Source organism: Pimephales promelas, chromosome 1, assembly GCF_988280905.1.
Source record: "Pimephales promelas chromosome 1, fPimPro1.hap1.1, whole genome shotgun sequence".
NCBI classification, from domain to species: Eukaryota; Metazoa; Chordata; class Actinopteri; order Cypriniformes; family Leuciscidae; genus Pimephales; species Pimephales promelas.
Genome location: NC_142769.1, coordinates 40,200,888 through 40,218,142, shown reverse-complemented (window position 1 = coordinate 40,218,142; position 17,255 = coordinate 40,200,888). Strand labels below are relative to the sequence as shown.

Genomic DNA, 17,255 nt, shown 5'->3' with positions numbered 1-17,255 from the left:
TTAGATATTAAAATAATATGATAACAAATATCAGTTTGCAATATCAATCAACACAACAGACTGTTTTTGTACAACTAAAATAGCTGGAAGAGGGTGGCACCAGACGCCTCGCACATTCAGGTTAGAAATGGCTGCGTCTGGTCTTACATTAAAATTAAGGTGGATAGAGTGCCACAGTTTCATGTGCATTAAATATTACTATTATTATTCATTTTCCTTAGGCTGTCAATTACAGTTCCATACCTGAATGTGACCTCTCTTTTGTCCCATTTTAGACCCTGGATGACATAGCGCTTCTTCCGCAGGTTGCTCTTCAGTTCAGAGCCGAATTTATCTGGAACACCGCACCTTGGCCGCTGCATCGCCCTAACAACATCATGTTAATGCAAGACAAAGTCATTGGCTCGCACGTATGATTGAAAACAGGCAGCAAATCAGATGTTTAATTATCAGGTCATCCATTTGTGGACAAAGATTGTCAGTCTTTAGCATAAATAATATAGCTATTGAGTAACATATTGCACATTATCTTTAAATGGTAACAATTAACCAGTGTTGGACAGTAATTAAGTTATTTTTTTCTGGTACCTGTGTACTTAATCAGAGTACTTTTATTTTGGTAAAATTTCCCTTCATAAATAATCAATGAATAATCAATAATCGAATGAAATAATCAATCAATTTTACTTTTAATAATTATAGTAATAGTACATTAACTTACTTTTGTACTTTTCAAGTAATACTGAAAATGAGTACTTATACTGGAGTAATATTTTATTATGGTATCTGTACTTTTACTCAAGTACTTTATCAGTACGAGACAGGGCAAGACTTACGATAGTGTAGCTGGATCCATAGTGCCGGTGACAGTGAGGCCATAGAATTTCTGCATGGCGGATATAGCTGAGTTGATGGATTTAGGAGAGCGGATTGCCTGAGCCCGGACATCGCCAGGAGGAAGATACCCATACTGCTGGAGCCAAGCCTGAGAGAGAATGAATGACAAAACACATATTAACATGCAGCTGTAACTACTATAATAAATCGAATGTGAATAAAAGACACACACACACTCGTGCACAAAAAAGTTTCTCTGGAAAACATCACAACTTCTGTCAGAGCATGAAATAGCACAGGTGTCACTGCTGTAATGGCTGTTAAGGTGACCTCAGTGAATTAAAGGTTGGGCTGAATGCTTTTGAAGTGTCCTCACTGTTCCAAATGTCTTAATGCAGCACCACATACACATGACATGCTGTCTGAATTTATAAAATCTAACTGTACATAAACCTGCCAAAGTCCACAAACATCAGTGATGAACCGCAGTCCAAGCACATTGCTTATGACCTGGTTAAACTTTTGTGGGTAAGAGAGTTTGTATGGACACTCAACAATTTTGAAGGCTTTAACTGTGTCTTGTGTGTTGTAACTGTAAGTAACTGTACATTTCAGAGACTTTATGACCATAATTTAACTTGTACATGTGTGTGTTTCCAACCTAGTTATGCTTTGGGGATATATTTGCTGAAGAAATGCCCCCCCCTTCCGAAGAATGTTTTCTTTTAGGGGTAGGATTAAGGCTGGCCACACATGGGTAAAGACGGACTAACTTTGAATTAAAACAGTTCTTTTGTTTTCTGACTTACTGAAATTAACACTGAGAACATGAAAAGGGAGAAAAGGGAAACCTAACAAAGAAAAAAAATCTAAATATATGTAATGTACAGCTAAACAAACGACAATGGTAATGTAATTATATAGCTTCAAAGAACTTCAATCTTCATGTGCTTATGACTTGTGCTCAAAGAAAACATGTTTGGTATATATATGTTCACTATACAGAAGCAAAATCCCACATGATAAACTAGTATTCTGAATACTGAAGGGATGTGTTCCCCTCATGTCTATGGTAGTTATGAGACTTAGACCTGAGTGCAAAAATGGAGGCTCTAGCCCCTTCCAGAGCTGAGATATCGAAACTCAAAAATTCGGCCCGAAAAAAAAAAAAAGACAGTGGTACCCCTTACGTTTTTTTTTTTGGGCGAAAAATTAAGTTTCTTCAATCTTCCCAAAACTCTGGATTCTGATAGAGGGCCATGAGACTAAAACCTGAGTGCAAAAATTGAGGCTCTAGCCCCTTCCAGAGCTGAGATATCGAAACTCAAAAATTCGGCCCGAAAAAAAAAAAACGACAGTGGTACCCCTTACGTTTTTTTTTTTTGGCAAAAAATTAAGTTTCTCCAATTTTCCCAAAACTCTGGATTCTGATAGAGGGCCATGAGACTTAGACCTGAGTGCAAAAATGGAGGCTCTAGCCCCTTCCAGAGCTGAGATATCGAAACTCAAAAATTCGGCCTGAAAAAAAAAACGACAGTGGTACCCCTTACGTTTTTTTTTTTGGGGCGAAAAATTAAGTTTCTCCAATCTTCCCAAAACTCTGGATTCTGATAGAGGGCCATGAGACTTAGACCTGAGTGCAAAAATGGAGGCTCTAGCCCCTTCCAGAGCTGAGATATCGAAACTCAAAAATTCGGCCCGAAAAAAAAACGACAGTGGTACCCCTTACGTTTTTTTTTTGGGCGAAAAATTAAGTTTCTCCAATCTTCCCAAAACTCTGGATTCTTATAGAGGGCCATGAGACTTAGACCTGAGTGCAAAAATGGAGGCTCTAGCCCCTTCCAGAGCTGAGATATCGAAACTCAAAAATTCGGCCCGAAAAAAAAACGACAGTGGTACCCCTTACGTTTTTTTTTTGGGGCAAAAAATTAAGTTTCTCCAATCTTCCCAAAACTCTGGATTCTGATAGAGGGCCATGAGACTTAGACCTGAGTGCAAAAATGGAGGCTCTAGCCCCTTCCAGAGCTGAGATATCGAAACTCAAAAATTCGGCCCGAAAAAAAAAACGACAGTGGTACCCCTTACGTTTTTTTTTTGGGGCGAAAAATTAAGTTTCTCCAATCTTCCCAAAACTCTGGATTCTGATAGAGGGCCATGAGACTTAGACCTGAGTGCAAAAATGGAGACTCTAGCCCCTTCCAGAGCTGAGATATCAAAACTCAAAAATTCGGCCCGAAAAAAAAAACGACAGTGGTACCCCTTACGGTTTTTTTTTTGGGCGAAAAATTAAGTTTCTCCAATCTTCCCAAACCTCTGGATTCTGATAGAGGGCCATGAGACTTAGACCTGAGTGCAAAAATGGAGGCTCTAGCCCCTTCCAGAGCTGAGATATCAAAACTCAAAAATTCGGCCCGAAAAAAAAAACGACAGTGGTACCCCTTACGTTTTTTTTTTTTGGGCGAAAAATTAAGTTTCTCCAATCTTCCCAAAACTCTGGATTCTGATAGAGGGCCATGAGACTTAGACCTGAGTGCAAAAATGGAGGCTCTAGCCCCTTCCAGAGCTGAGATATCGAAACTCAAAAATTCGGCCCGAAAAAAAAAACGACAGTGGTACCCCTTACGTTTTTTTTTTGGGGCGAAAAATTAAGTTTCTCCAATCTTCCCAAAACTCTGGATTCTGATAGAGGGCCATGAGACTTAGACCTGAGTGCAAAAATGGAGGCTCTAGCCCCTTCCAGAGCTGAGATATCGAAACTCAAAAATTCGGCCCGAAAAAAAAAACGACAGTGGTACCCCTTACGTTTTTTTTTTGGGCGAAAAATTAAGTTTCTCCAATCTTCCCAAAACTCTGGATTCTGATAGAGGGCCATGAGACTTAGACCTGAGTGCAAAAATGGAGGCTCTAGCCCCTTCCAGAGCTGAGATATCGAAACTCAAAAATTCGGCCCGAAAAAAAAAACGACAGTGGTACCCCTTACGTTTTTTTTTTTTGGGCGAAAAATTAAGTTTCTCCAATCTTCCCAAAACTCTGGATTCTGATAGAGGGCCATGAGACTTAGACCTGAGTGCAAAAATGGAGGCTCTAGCCCCTTCCAGAGCTGAGATACCGAAACTTAAAAATTCGGCCCGAAAAAAAAACGACAGTGGTACCCCTTACGTTTTTTTTTTTGGGCGAAAAATTAAGTTTCTCCAATCTTCCCAAAACTCTGGATTCTGATAGAGGGCCATGAGACTTAGACCTGAGTGCAAAAATGGAGGCTCTAGCCCCTTCCAGAGCTGATATATCGAAACTCAAAAATTCGGCCCGAAAAAAAAAACGACAGTGGTACCCCTTACGTTTTTTTTTTTGGGCGAAAAATTAAGTTTCTCCAATCTTCCCAAAACTCTGGATTCTGATAGAGAGCCATGAGACTTAGACCTGAGTGCAAAAATGGAGGCTCTAGCCCCTTCCAGAGATGAGATATCGAAACTCAAAAATTCGGCCCGAAAAAAAAACGACAGTGGTACCCCTTACGTTTTTTTTTTTTGGGGCGAAAAATTAAGTTTCTCCAATCTTCCCAAAACTCTGGATTCTGATAGAGGGCCATGAGACTTAGACCTGAGTGCAAAAATGGAGGCTCTAGCCCCTTCCAGAGATGAGATATCGAAACTCAAAAATTCGGCCCGAAAAAAAAACGACAGTGGTACCCCTTACGTTTTTTTTTTGGGCGAAAAATTAAGTTTCTCCAATCTTCCCAAAACTCTGGATTCTGATAGAGGGCCATGAGACTTAGACCTGAGTGCAAAAATGGAGGCTCTAGCCCCTTCCAGAGCTGAGATATCGAAACTCAAAAATTCGGCCCGAAAAAAAAACGACAGTGGTACCCCTTACGTTTTTTTTTTTTGGGCGAAAAATTAAGTTTCTCCAATCTTCCCAAAACTCTGGATTCTGATAGAGGGCCATGACACTTAGACCTGAGTGCAAAAATGGAGACTCTAGCCCCTTCCAGAGCTGAGATATCAAAACTCAAAAATTCGTCCCGAAAAAAAAAAAACGACAGTGGTACCCCTTACGTTTTTTTTTTTTGGGCGAAAAATTAAGTTTCTCCAATCTTCCCAAACCTCTGGATTCTGATAGAGGGCCATGAGACTTAGACCTGAGTGCAAAAATGGAGGCTCTAGCCCCTTCCAGAGCTGAGATATCGAAACTCAAAAATTCGGCCCGAAAAAAAAAACGACAGTGGTACCCCTTACGTTTTTTTTTTTGGGCGAAAAATTAAGTTTCTCCAATCTTCCCAAAACTCTGGATTCTGATAGAGGGCCATGAGACTTAGACCTGAGTGCAAAAATGGAGGCTCTAGCCCCTTCCAGAGCTGAGATATCGAAACTCAAAAATTCGGCTCGAAAAAAAAAAACGACAGTGGTACCCCTTACGTTTTTTTTTTTGGGCGAAAAATTAAGTTTCTCCAATCTTCCCAAAACTCTGGATTCTGATAGAGGGCCATGAGACTTAGACCTGAGTGCAAAAATGGAGGCTCTAGCCCCTTCCAGAGCTGAGATATCGAAACTCAAAAATTCGGCCCGAAAAAAAAAACGACAGTGGTACCCCTTACGTTTTTTTTTTTTTGGGGCGAAAAATTAAGTTTCTCCAATCTTCCCAAAACTCTGGATTCTGATAGAGGGCCATGAGACTTAGACCTGAGTGCAAAAATTGAGGCTCTAGCCCCTTCCAGAGCTGAGATATCGAAACTCAAAAATTCGGCCCGAAAAAAAAACGACAGTGGTACCCCTTACGTTTTTTTTTTTGGGCGAAAAATTAAGTTTCTCCAATCTTCCCAAAACTCTGGATTCTGATAGAGGGCCATGAGACTTAGACCTGAGTGCAAAAATGGAGGCTCTAGCCCCTTCCAGAGATGAGATATCGAAACTCAAAAATTCGGCCCGAAAAAAAAAACGACAGTGGTACCCCTTACTTTTTTTTTTTTTAGGCGAAAAATTAAGTTTCTCCAATCTTCCCAAAACTCTGGATTCTGATAGAGGGCCATGAGACTTAGACCTGAGTGCAACAATGGAGACTCTAGCCCCTTCCAGAGCTGAGATATCAAAACTCAAAAATTTGGCCCGAAAAAAAAAACGACAGTGGTACCCCTTACGTTTTTTTTTTTGGGCGAAAAATTAAGTTTCTCCAATCTTCCCAAAACTCTAAATTCTGATAGAGGGCCATGAGACTTAGACCTGAGTGCAAAAATGGAGGCTCTAGCCCCTTCCAGAGCTGAGATATCGAAACTCAAAAATTCGGCCCGAAAAAAAAACGACAGTGGTACCCCTTACATTTTTTTTGGGGCGAAAAATTAAGTTTCTCCAATCTTCCCAAAACTCTGGATTCTGATAGAGGGCCATGAGACTTAGACCTGAGTGCAAAAATGGAGGCTCTAGCCCCTTCCAGAGCTGAGATATCGAAACTCAAAAATTCGGCCCGAAAAAAAAAACGACAGTGGTACCCCTTACGTTTTTTTTTTTTGGGCGAAAAATTAAGTTTCTCAAATCTTCCCAAAACTCTGGATTCTGATAGAGGGCCATGAGACTTAGACCTGAGTGCAAAAATGGAGGCTCTAGCCCCTTCCAGAGATGAGATATCGAAACTCAAAAATTCGGCCCGAAAAAAAAAACGACAGTGGTACCCCTTACGTTTTTTTTTTTGGGCGAAAAATTAAGTTTCTCCAATCTTCCCAAAACTCTGGATTCTGATAGAGGGCCATGAGACTTAGACCTGAGTGCAAAAATGGAGGCTCTAGCCCCTTCCAGAGATGAGATATCGAAACTCAAAAATTCGGCCCGAAAAAAAAAACGACAGTGGTACCCCTTACGTTTTTTTTTTTTGGGCGAAAAATTAAGTTTCTCCAATCTTCCCAAAACTCTGGATTCTGATAGAGGGCCATGAGACTTAGACCTGAGTGCAACAATGGAGACTCTAGCCCCTTCCAGAGCTGAGATATCAAAACTCAAAAATTTGGCCCGAAAAAAAAAACGACAGTGGTACCCCTTACGTTTTTTTTTTTGGGACGAAAAATTAAGTTTCTCCAATCTTCCCAAAACTCTGGATTCTGATAGAGGGCCATGAGACTTAGACCTGAGTGCAAAAATGGAGGCTCTAGCCCCTTCCAGAGCTGAGATATCGAAACTCAAAAATTCGGCCCGAAAAAAAAAACGACAGTGGTACACCTTACATTTTTTTTTGGGGCGAAAAATTAAGTTTCTCCAATCTTCCCAAAACTCTGGATTCTGATAGAGGGCCATGAGACTTAGACCTGAGTGCAAAAATGGAGGCTCTAGCCCCTTCCAGAGCTGAGATATCGAAACTCAAAAATTCGGCCCGAAAAAAAAAACGACAGTGGTACCCCTTACGTTTTTTTTTTTGGGCGAAAAATTAAGTTTCTCCAATCTTCCCAAAACTCTGGATTCTGATAGAGGGCCATGAGACTTAGACCTGAGTGCAAAAATGGAGGCTCTAGCCCCTTCCAGAGATGAGATATCGAAACTCAAAAATTCGGCCCGAAAAAAAAAACGACAGTGGTACCCCTTACTTTTTTTTTTTTTTAGGCGAAAAATTAAGTTTCTCCAATCTTCCCAAAACTCTGGATTCTGATAGAGGGCCATGAGACTTAGACCTGAGTGCAACAATGGAGACTCTAGCCCCTTCCAGAGCTGAGATATCAAAACTCAAAAATTTGGCCCGAAAAAAAAAACGACAGTGGTACCCCTTACGTTTTTTTTTTTGGGCGAAAAATTAAGTTTCTCCAATCTTCCCAAAACTCTAAATTCTGATAGAGGGCCATGAGACTTAGACCTGAGTGCAAAAATGGAGGCTCTAGCCCCTTCCAGAGCTGAGATATCGAAACTCAAAAATTCGGCCCGAAAAAAAAACGACAGTGGTACCCCTTACATTTTTTTTGGGGCGAAAAATTAAGTTTCTCCAATCTTCCCAAAACTCTGGATTCTGATAGAGGGCCATGAGACTTAGACCTGAGTGCAAAAATGGAGGCTCTAGCCCCTTCCAGAGCTGAGATATCGAAACTCAAAAATTCGGCCCGAAAAAAAAAACGACAGTGGTACCCCTTACGTTTTTTTTTTTTGGGCGAAAAATTAAGTTTCTCAAATCTTCCCAAAACTCTGGATTCTGATAGAGGGCCATGAGACTTAGACCTGAGTGCAAAAATGGAGGCTCTAGCCCCTTCCAGAGATGAGATATCGAAACTCAAAAATTCGGCCCGAAAAAAAAAACGACAGTGGTACCCCTTACGTTTTTTTTTTTGGGCGAAAAATTAAGTTTCTCCAATCTTCCCAAAACTCTGGATTCTGATAGAGGGCCATGAGACTTAGACCTGAGTGCAAAAATGGAGGCTCTAGCCCCTTCCAGAGATGAGATATCGAAACTCAAAAATTCGGCCCGAAAAAAAAAACGACAGTGGTACCCCTTACGTTTTTTTTTTTTGGGCGAAAAATTAAGTTTCTCCAATCTTCCCAAAACTCTGGATTCTGATAGAGGGCCATGAGACTTAGACCTGAGTGCAACAATGGAGACTCTAGCCCCTTCCAGAGCTGAGATATCAAAACTCAAAAATTTGGCCCGAAAAAAAAAACGACAGTGGTACCCCTTACGTTTTTTTTTTTGGGACGAAAAATTAAGTTTCTCCAATCTTCCCAAAACTCTGGATTCTGATAGAGGGCCATGAGACTTAGACCTGAGTGCAAAAATGGAGGCTCTAGCCCCTTCCAGAGCTGAGATATCGAAACTCAAAAATTCGGCCCGAAAAAAAAAACGACAGTGGTACACCTTACATTTTTTTTTGGGGCGAAAAATTAAGTTTCTCCAATCTTCCCAAAACTCTGGATTCTGATAGAGGGCCATGAGACTTAGACCTGAGTGCAAAAATGGAGGCTCTAGCCCCTTCCAGAGCTGAGATATCGAAACTCAAAAATTCGGCCCGAAAAAAAAAACGACAGTGGTACCCCTTACGTTTTTTTTTTTGGGCGAAAAATTAAGTTTCTCAAATCTTCCCAAAACTCTGGATTCTGATAGAGGGCCATGAGACTTAGACCTGAGTGCAAAAATGGAGGCTCTAGCCCCTTCCAGAGCTGAGATATCGAAACTCAAAAATTCGGCCCGAAAAAAAAAACGACAGTGGTACCCCTTACATTTTTTTTTTTTGGGCGAAAAATTAAGTTTCTCAAATCTTCCCAAAACTCTGGATTCTGATAGAGGGCCATGAGACTTAGACCTGAGTGCAAAAATGGAGGCTCTAGCCCCTTCCAGAGCTGAGATATCGAAACTCAAAAATTCGGCCCGAAAAAAAAAACGACAGTGGTACCCCTTACGTTTTTTTTTTTTGGGCGAAAAATTAAGTTTCTCCAATCTTCCCAAAACTCTGGATTCTGATAGAGGGCCATGAGACTTAGACCTGAGTGCAAAAATGGAGGCTCTAGCCCCTTCCAGAGCTGAGATATCGAAACTCAAAAATTCGGCCCGAAAAAAAAAAACGACAGTGGTACCCCTTACGTTTTTTTTTTTTGGGGCGAAAAATTAAGTTTCTCCAATCTTCCCAAAACTCTGGATTCTGATAGAGGGCCATGAGACTTAGACCTGAGTGCAAAAATGGAGGCTCTAGCCCCTTCCAGAGATGAGATATCGAAACTCAAAAATTCGGCCCGAAAAAAAAACGACAGTGGTACCCCTTACGTTTTTTTTTTTGGGCGAAAAATTAAGTTTCTCCAATCTTCCCAAAACTCTGGATTCTGATAGAGGGCCATGAGACTTAGACCTGAGTGCAAAAATGGAGGCTCTAGCCCCTTCCAGAGCTGAGATATCGAAACTCAAAAATTCGGCCCGAAAAAAAAAAACGACAGTGGTACCCCTTACGTTTTTTTTTTTGGGCGAAAAATTAAGTTTCTCCAATCTTCCCAAAACTCTGGATTCTGATAGAGGGCCATGAGACTTAGACCTGAGTGCAAAAATGGAGGCTCTAGCCCCTTCCAGAGATGAGATATCGAAACTCAAAAATTCGGCCCGAAAAAAAAAACGACAGTGGTACCCCTTACTTTTTTTTTTTTTTAGGCGAAAAATTAAGTTTCTCCAATCTTCCCAAAACTCTGGATTCTGATAGAGGGCCATGAGACTTAGACCTGAGTGCAACAATGGAGACTCTAGCCCCTTCCAGAGCTGAGATATCAAAACTCAAAAATTTGGCCCGAAAAAAAAAACGACAGTGGTACCCCTTACGTTTTTTTTTTTGGGCGAAAAATTAAGTTTCTCCAATCTTCCCAAAACTCTAAATTCTGATAGAGGGCCATGAGACTTAGACCTGAGTGCAAAAATGGAGGCTCTAGCCCCTTCCAGAGCTGAGATATCGAAACTCAAAAATTCGGCCCGAAAAAAAAACGACAGTGGTACCCCTTACATTTTTTTTGGGGCGAAAAATTAAGTTTCTCCAATCTTCCCAAAACTCTGGATTCTGATAGAGGGCCATGAGACTTAGACCTGAGTGCAAAAATGGAGGCTCTAGCCCCTTCCAGAGCTGAGATATCGAAACTCAAAAATTCGGCCCGAAAAAAAAAACGACAGTGGTACCCCTTACGTTTTTTTTTTTGGGCGAAAAATTAAGTTTCTCCAATCTTCCCAAAACTCTGGATTCTGATAGAGGGCCATGAGACTTAGACCTGAGTGCAAAAATGGAGGCTCTAGCCCCTTCCAGAGATGAGATATCGAAACTCAAAAATTCGGCCCGAAAAAAAAAACGACAGTGGTACCCCTTACGTTTTTTTTTTTTGGGCGAAAAATTAAGTTTCTCCAATCTTCCCAAAACTCTGGATTCTGATAGAGGGCCATGAGACTTAGACCTGAGTGCAACAATGGAGACTCTAGCCCCTTCCAGAGCTGAGATATCAAAACTCAAAAATTTGGCCCGAAAAAAAAAACGACAGTGGTACCCCTTACGTTTTTTTTTTTTGGGGCGAAAAATTAAGTTTCTCCAATCTTCCCAAAACTCTGGATTCTGATAGAGGGCCATGAGACTTAGACCTGAGTGCAAAAATGGAGGCTCTAGCCCCTTCCAGAGCTGAGATATCGAAACTCAAAAATTCGGCCCGAAAAAAAAAACGACAGTGGTACCCCTTACGTTTTTTTTTTTTGGGCGAAAAATTAAGTTTCTCAAATCTTCCCAAAACTCTGGATTCTGATAGAGGGCCATGAGACTTAGACCTGAGTGCAAAAATGGAGGCTCTAGCCCCTTCCAGAGCTGAGATATCGAAACTCAAAAATTCGGCCCGAAAAAAAAAACGACAGTGGTACCCCTTACATTTTTTTTTTTTGGGCGAAAAATTAAGTTTCTCTAATCTTCCCAAAACTCTGGATTCTGATAGAGGGCCATGAGACTTAGACCTGAGTGCAAAAATGGAGGCTCTAGCCCCTTCCAGAGCTGAGATATCGAAACTCAAAAATTCGGCCCGAAAAAAAATGACAGTGGTACCCCTTACGTTTTTTTTTTTTTGGGCGAAAAATTAAGTTTCTCCAATCTTCCCAAAACTCTGGATTCTGATAGAGGGCCATGACTCATGGCCCTGATTATAGCTGTGCAGGTGGTTGTAGACTAATGCACTGATCTGGGCTGTTAACACAAAGGTTACAGGTTTAGGAGTGACTGTCTGTTAGACTAAATGGGTGAATGTCTAATTTTAAGGATCAGACAGCCAGTGTCTCCAGTCCAACCACAAAGAGTGTCAGCAAAAATTACAAGCATTTTTCAGTAATCCTTGTGACCTCAGACTGCCTCCCTTTCTTATTTTCTTTCTTTCTCTTTCTTTCTTTTCTAAGTAGGCTATAAGCAGCATTTGTATCGGCTACAAAAAGAGTTGAGAAAAAGAAGGACAAGCCGTTCAGATTTACAATGGTTGAAATTAAGGCATAATTATGTTCATAAAGTTAATTATACTATAAAAAAAACTATATTTCCAGTTTGTGGGACCTTTTGATTCACACACACTTACAAAATGTGAATTACTTGGATCTAAATAATAATTTATGTTGATCTAACAACGTTTGTGTTAGTGTGCCTTTGCATTTTAGGGTTGGTGTGCCTTTAGAAACAAAGACAGCATAGTTCACTTCACATTCAATATTAAATTGAAAAACAAATTTTTTGGCTTGGTGAATAAACAAGTTCAAATTGACTAAATAAACTATCGTTACAATTTTAAGACAAATTCTATGGCACTTACTCCTATTATTTACACATTATACTCTGTGAAACACCTCAACAAACCTGTATGTTATCATACTATAGTGATTAATAAACCACATCCAGAGAGCAACTTCACTAAATCAGTGAGTGCTTTCACACAGTTTCCTTCACTTGTAGATTTTACGATGGGACTGGCAGGCCTGCACTGACTATTTTGGTCGAGGAAGTATATAACTGGATAGGGCATTATAGTGTAGTGTTAACCTGGTCACCCTTTCTTCATTTTTCTTTCTCTCAGTCCGTCATTCAATTCCTCCTTCTTTATGAGTGCTTACTGTGTGTGGTGCCTCCGCCGTGGTGACGCGCCCCGTTTTTGTAAAAACACTAACTCACGAGGATGAAAATGTTTCCTTTTCTCTCTTACTCCCTCTGAAGGCCACTCTTCTCCCTCCTGAAAGCCTCAGGTCTCCTCTTAATGCAGCCAGCAATCCCAGCATGCTCCGCTGCCCTGGAACTCCCAGTGGTGGGTGTCAAAGCTTCTATTTAGAACACCTCTACCGTTCCCGACTGAGGAAGAGCGAGTCACTGTGTGGCCATGCGTCAGGTATTACCATGCAGACAGCTAGCCTTTATTGAGTTTATTGAGTCTCGGGCTGTCTGGGTAAGCTAATTACGCTGCATATACAGAAGACACGAGGTTATGTGTAATCACACACTATGACATCACTGCCACACATCCCAGCACGGTTAATACATGCTACAGCAAAAATTAAACCTATTATGCTTTTTTACTTTTTCAACTATCTTTTGTGCGTAATGTTGACATTTGAGCACGAAAAATGTTTGCAAAGTCCCAAAGTAGTCATTCCAAAGGGAGTTATTCTCTATATCAGTGTGCACTGTTTCTGAACTCCCTGAAACGCCTCCATTGTAGTCTTGGGTTTTCTTCCGGGAAATATCACATCACAATATTCCTCATTTAAAGGAGCTGTGTGTAAGAAACTTAGTTCAAATAATCATAAAATGGCCCTGATTTGTCACTAGACATTATAAATCATGTTCATTTCAAATACTTAAACCACTGAATACTTTTTTAAATACTTAAAAAGTGAAGTTGCAGCCCTCAACTGATGTTGATGTTGTCATGTTGTGTTTTGGTCTGATGCGCCACCCTCCACCGATCTACCAATCACAAAGTCAGTATTGTTGCGGCATTCGGGTTGCCAGCTCTGCTCTAGTCACCACAGCTGCAGATTCAAATGTGTCGGATAAAAAAACTGATGGATCCTGGAGCCTATCTGGCAACCTCGAGTCAGGGGGCAGGGAGGAGGGGATACACCGCTGTACAGTTATTTGAAAGTGATTGCAGTACCAGTTTTGGCCACAATTGTACATACGGCTCCTTTAAAAAGTGACTAAACCCTAAACCAACTTTTTTTAGTTAATGATCTGTAAGAATGGATCTTTATTAATACCATTCATTGATTCGAGTAACTTTTTTGACATTTGTGTATAGTGTTTTATTTCTACAATATATGGTAAAAACGTCTTAGTTCTGCCCTCTTCAGGTTGAACGGTGGCTACTACAGTTGAATATTCCTATTGGATGTTCCGCACTTCGTGACGTACGCAGGTTTCAGCTCACCACGCTCTTGGTACGAGCTATGCCCTTGGCAGTATAAAAACCAGCTTGTTTCGTCAGAACCAGTCAGGAGTTGGAATTGTGAATATTGAAAATGATCAGGATAGAGTGTTTTAGCATCTATTTCGTCCGCTGGGGTCTGCCCACTTTTTTAGCATTTTTCAAATATTGCCATTGGGCGGAGTCAGACTCTGACCAGGGGTTTAGTTACCCTGTAAATAATTCCCACCCAAGGCATATGCAAAAAAAAAAAAAAAAAACACACGCTCAAAGCAGTTGAACAATTTTCGCTTTCCGTAAGAAGGGGCTTAGAGAGATGAACTAAACTGAGCATTACTGACACACTAGGAAGATGGTGCTGTAAAAATAATAATTCAATAAACATTCAAGCATGTAAACCTAAAATACAAAATCAAGACTTCGTAAATATGACCTCTTTAAAACTCTGAAATGGAGCCAGTGTGACAGTTCAGTGTTTTCTAAGAAGCCACTTTCTGAAAAACAATTTCATCAGTTTTAGTGTTGCAACATTCTGAACATGTTGTTTTGCTAGTATATGTGCACAGTTTTAACCCTAATCTCTTATTCTTATAGTTTCTCTGCAGAATATATTGGTGTCAGATTTTCCAGGCTCAGATGGTGGGGGGAGCAGCATTTATGATTTTAATGGCTGATCTGCTGCTCCTAAGGCATTAAAGAGGGAGAAAAAGAAGTTGGAGAGAAAAAACCCAAAACCTAAGTGAGGTCCTAGGGATTTTTTTAAAAGTTAGAAATATAAAAACAAAGGGTAGAAGAAAAAGAAAGAAGAAGAAAAAAATGAGGCCAGAGGTGAGTCTGAATGCACGACAGAAGGACTTAGTCAGTCGTTCCTCCTTGTCTGTGCCAATGGAAAAAACAGAACATTTTTCAGGCATTAGTGCCCGTGTCTCACTCTGCATCTTCACTGGAGGATCAGATCGCTGACCCATTTACCGAGCAGCTGAACTAATTCTGACACAGGATATTTATCAAAATCCCAAAAATAATGCAAACTCAAAAATATCTAGTTTCTATTAATTTGAGATCACAGGAAAAAAATTAGCAGAAGTTGATCTTCTAATTCCAGCAGTTACAGATGCATGACATAATCCATATATAATCCGCATCATTTATATACTGCAGTACTTCATCGTTTTTCCATGTAAACAAAACAAGCATCAAAAAGAGAAATTGTAGAGTTTGAGTCTTGTTGTACATCTTACTGAATGAAATTTCAACATGTGATTTGTTTTCTTCTAAACTGCAAAAAACAAACACTTTTTCAAGCCTCTTAAAGTAATGAAGGTCTGAAAAATTCAACTGAGTTTCAACAGATGCTTTGCATCTGTAATACTACTTAAACAAATACATCATCTCTCGACTATGGTTTGGAGAGGGGGGGGGGGGGGGGGGCAATACCCAGCTGTTTTCCATAAGGAATATGGCTGAATTTCTTTCTTTTTTTGACCTTTTAGTACAGTATTCTAAATAAAAGCACCTGTAACAACAGAAAAAGTGCAGCGCAAAGTAATAATAACATAATGTAAAGCATTTCGTTTGTTAGAAGTAAAGTTCAGAATTCTTAGGGATAGAAACTGTATATATTAAAGGGCTGTGCAACTTAGCAAATCCAAAGAGCCAATGGGCATCTGGAATTTAACCTTTTGCGTGACCTTACTCTCTGATCACGCGACTCTCACATGAGGAGACTGTTATTGTCTTTGAAAACCTCGAAAGCTTTCGGTGGAATCTGGAGTGCTGAATGTTTTTCACACTAGCCTTGAGTACGTCTCTCAACCATCTCAGAAATGTGAAGGAGTGTGAGAGAAAGGAATGAAGGGATGCAAATAGAGACCGTTATTAAAATGTCTTTAAGTGTTAGTTCACCCATAAAGTGTTAGTTCTGTCCCTCTGTTGACAGTCTATGCAACTACCACTTTGATGCTTCAAAAAGTTCATAAAGAGGTCAATATGAATTGAGTTTAGTCCAAATTTTCTGAAGAGAGACAATAACTTTATATGATGAACAGATTAAATGTAGGCTTTTATATAAATATTCATAAACACACACATCCGTTAGACGTGCGAGAACCAATGAGATTAATTAATTCTTATGTGTTCAATGTTTATATGTGAATAAAAGCCAAAATTAATCTGTTCATCATATGAATCGACTGTGTCTCTTCAGATTTTTTTTTTTTTTTAACTTTTTGAAGCATCAAAGAAGTTGCGTAAACTGAACTGGCTCCGATTTTTTATATATATTTTCATTTGTGTTTCGAAGATGAAGGAAAGTCTTACGTGCTTGGAACAACACAAGGGTGAGTAAATGATGGCAGAATTCATTTTTTGGTGAACTAACCCTTTAAATCCTCTCTCTGATCTTGTTTTCTTTATTTTAGACCATTTCCTGGCTTGCATCTGTGTCAGAGATGCCAAAATGTCACTCGTTCTTTTCCCCCTCACAGTTATGTCTACCAGACATAGGCCTCTTTCTGAAACAAACATTAGATGGCTCTGGGGTGTATAAACAAATTGATATATGTAATAATATCTACCTGTTAGCCTTGTTTTTTTCTGTCAAAGCAAATAGAAAGAAAAAATGTGAATATAGAGATGCAGTACAGAAACCACAGAATTGCGACACTTTAATAACTAACCCTCTCTAGGAGCCCTGGAGCCTCTGACTCACTCCTGTTTTTGTTTTACCTTGATATTTAGGGATCCAGAAAGACAGTTTTTTACAACATCATCTGACTTCTCATTTGTATTCAACTGCAAATTATAAGGTAGCCTATACACTTCATGAAGGAAATCCTGACATGCAGAAACATCTGAGTATATCTGTGTCCAACAACAGGTTTGATAGAGAGATATAGTGGAAAGACACACACATAGACCGCTGGTTGGTCCATTTCAGGTTTTATATCCTTTTGGGTGCATTTGGTCCCCATTATGTTGGTTAATTCTGCACACACACACACACACACACACACACACACACACACAATACTAGAACAACACTTGGTGTATATTTACCTCTGGTCTGACTTCTTTGCCACTGGTCCCGCTTTGCACCAGAAACACGCTTGCGAGGGCGAGCGGCAGTAGCCGCTGTAACGTCTGGAGTTTAGGCAACATTCCTCAGTGCACGAGATGACTGGATTCGGGACACAAAAAATGCTCTAGGCTCCGTTCTTAAAGTTTTCTCCTCTAAGTTTTCCCCAGTAGATTTTCCTAAATCAGACCATTCCAATAGTGAAAACGTTTCCTTAAAACTCTGCCTGGTAGTTTTTCCGAAGAAAAGAATAAAACCGACTTATGCCTAGCCTATAAAGTATGTAATCATAATTATTGAAAATTTTTCCAAAAGTAAAGTTGGACCATACACTTTCCAGCAGAAGAGAGAACTATCTGCAGATGTGTAATATTGTTTTTATCTTAGGTCTGCGCTACATTCTCATCTTGCACTGGAGAAATTTCTTTTGTCCTCCGCTGATCTCTCTCTCTCCACAGGCGGCTTCACTGTCACTTTGAGATGGT

At 40.1% G+C, this 17,255-nt stretch overlaps 1 protein-coding gene across 1 annotated transcript in view; it reads right to left on the bottom strand.

Annotated features, from left to right (window-relative positions):
* Positions 1-17,255, bottom strand: part of mmp14a (matrix metallopeptidase 14a (membrane-inserted)) — a 28,682-nt gene extending 11,427 nt beyond the window's left edge. Inside the window, exons 1-3 of the mRNA XM_039651200.2 lie at positions 16,752-17,255; positions 837-985; positions 244-366 (exon numbers count right to left, since the gene is read on the bottom strand). Of these exons, the coding sequence (XP_039507134.2) occupies positions 244-366; positions 837-985; positions 16,752-16,853 (374 nt within the window). The 5' untranslated portion in view covers positions 16,854-17,255. The remainder of the gene's footprint in view (positions 1-243; positions 367-836; positions 986-16,751) is intronic.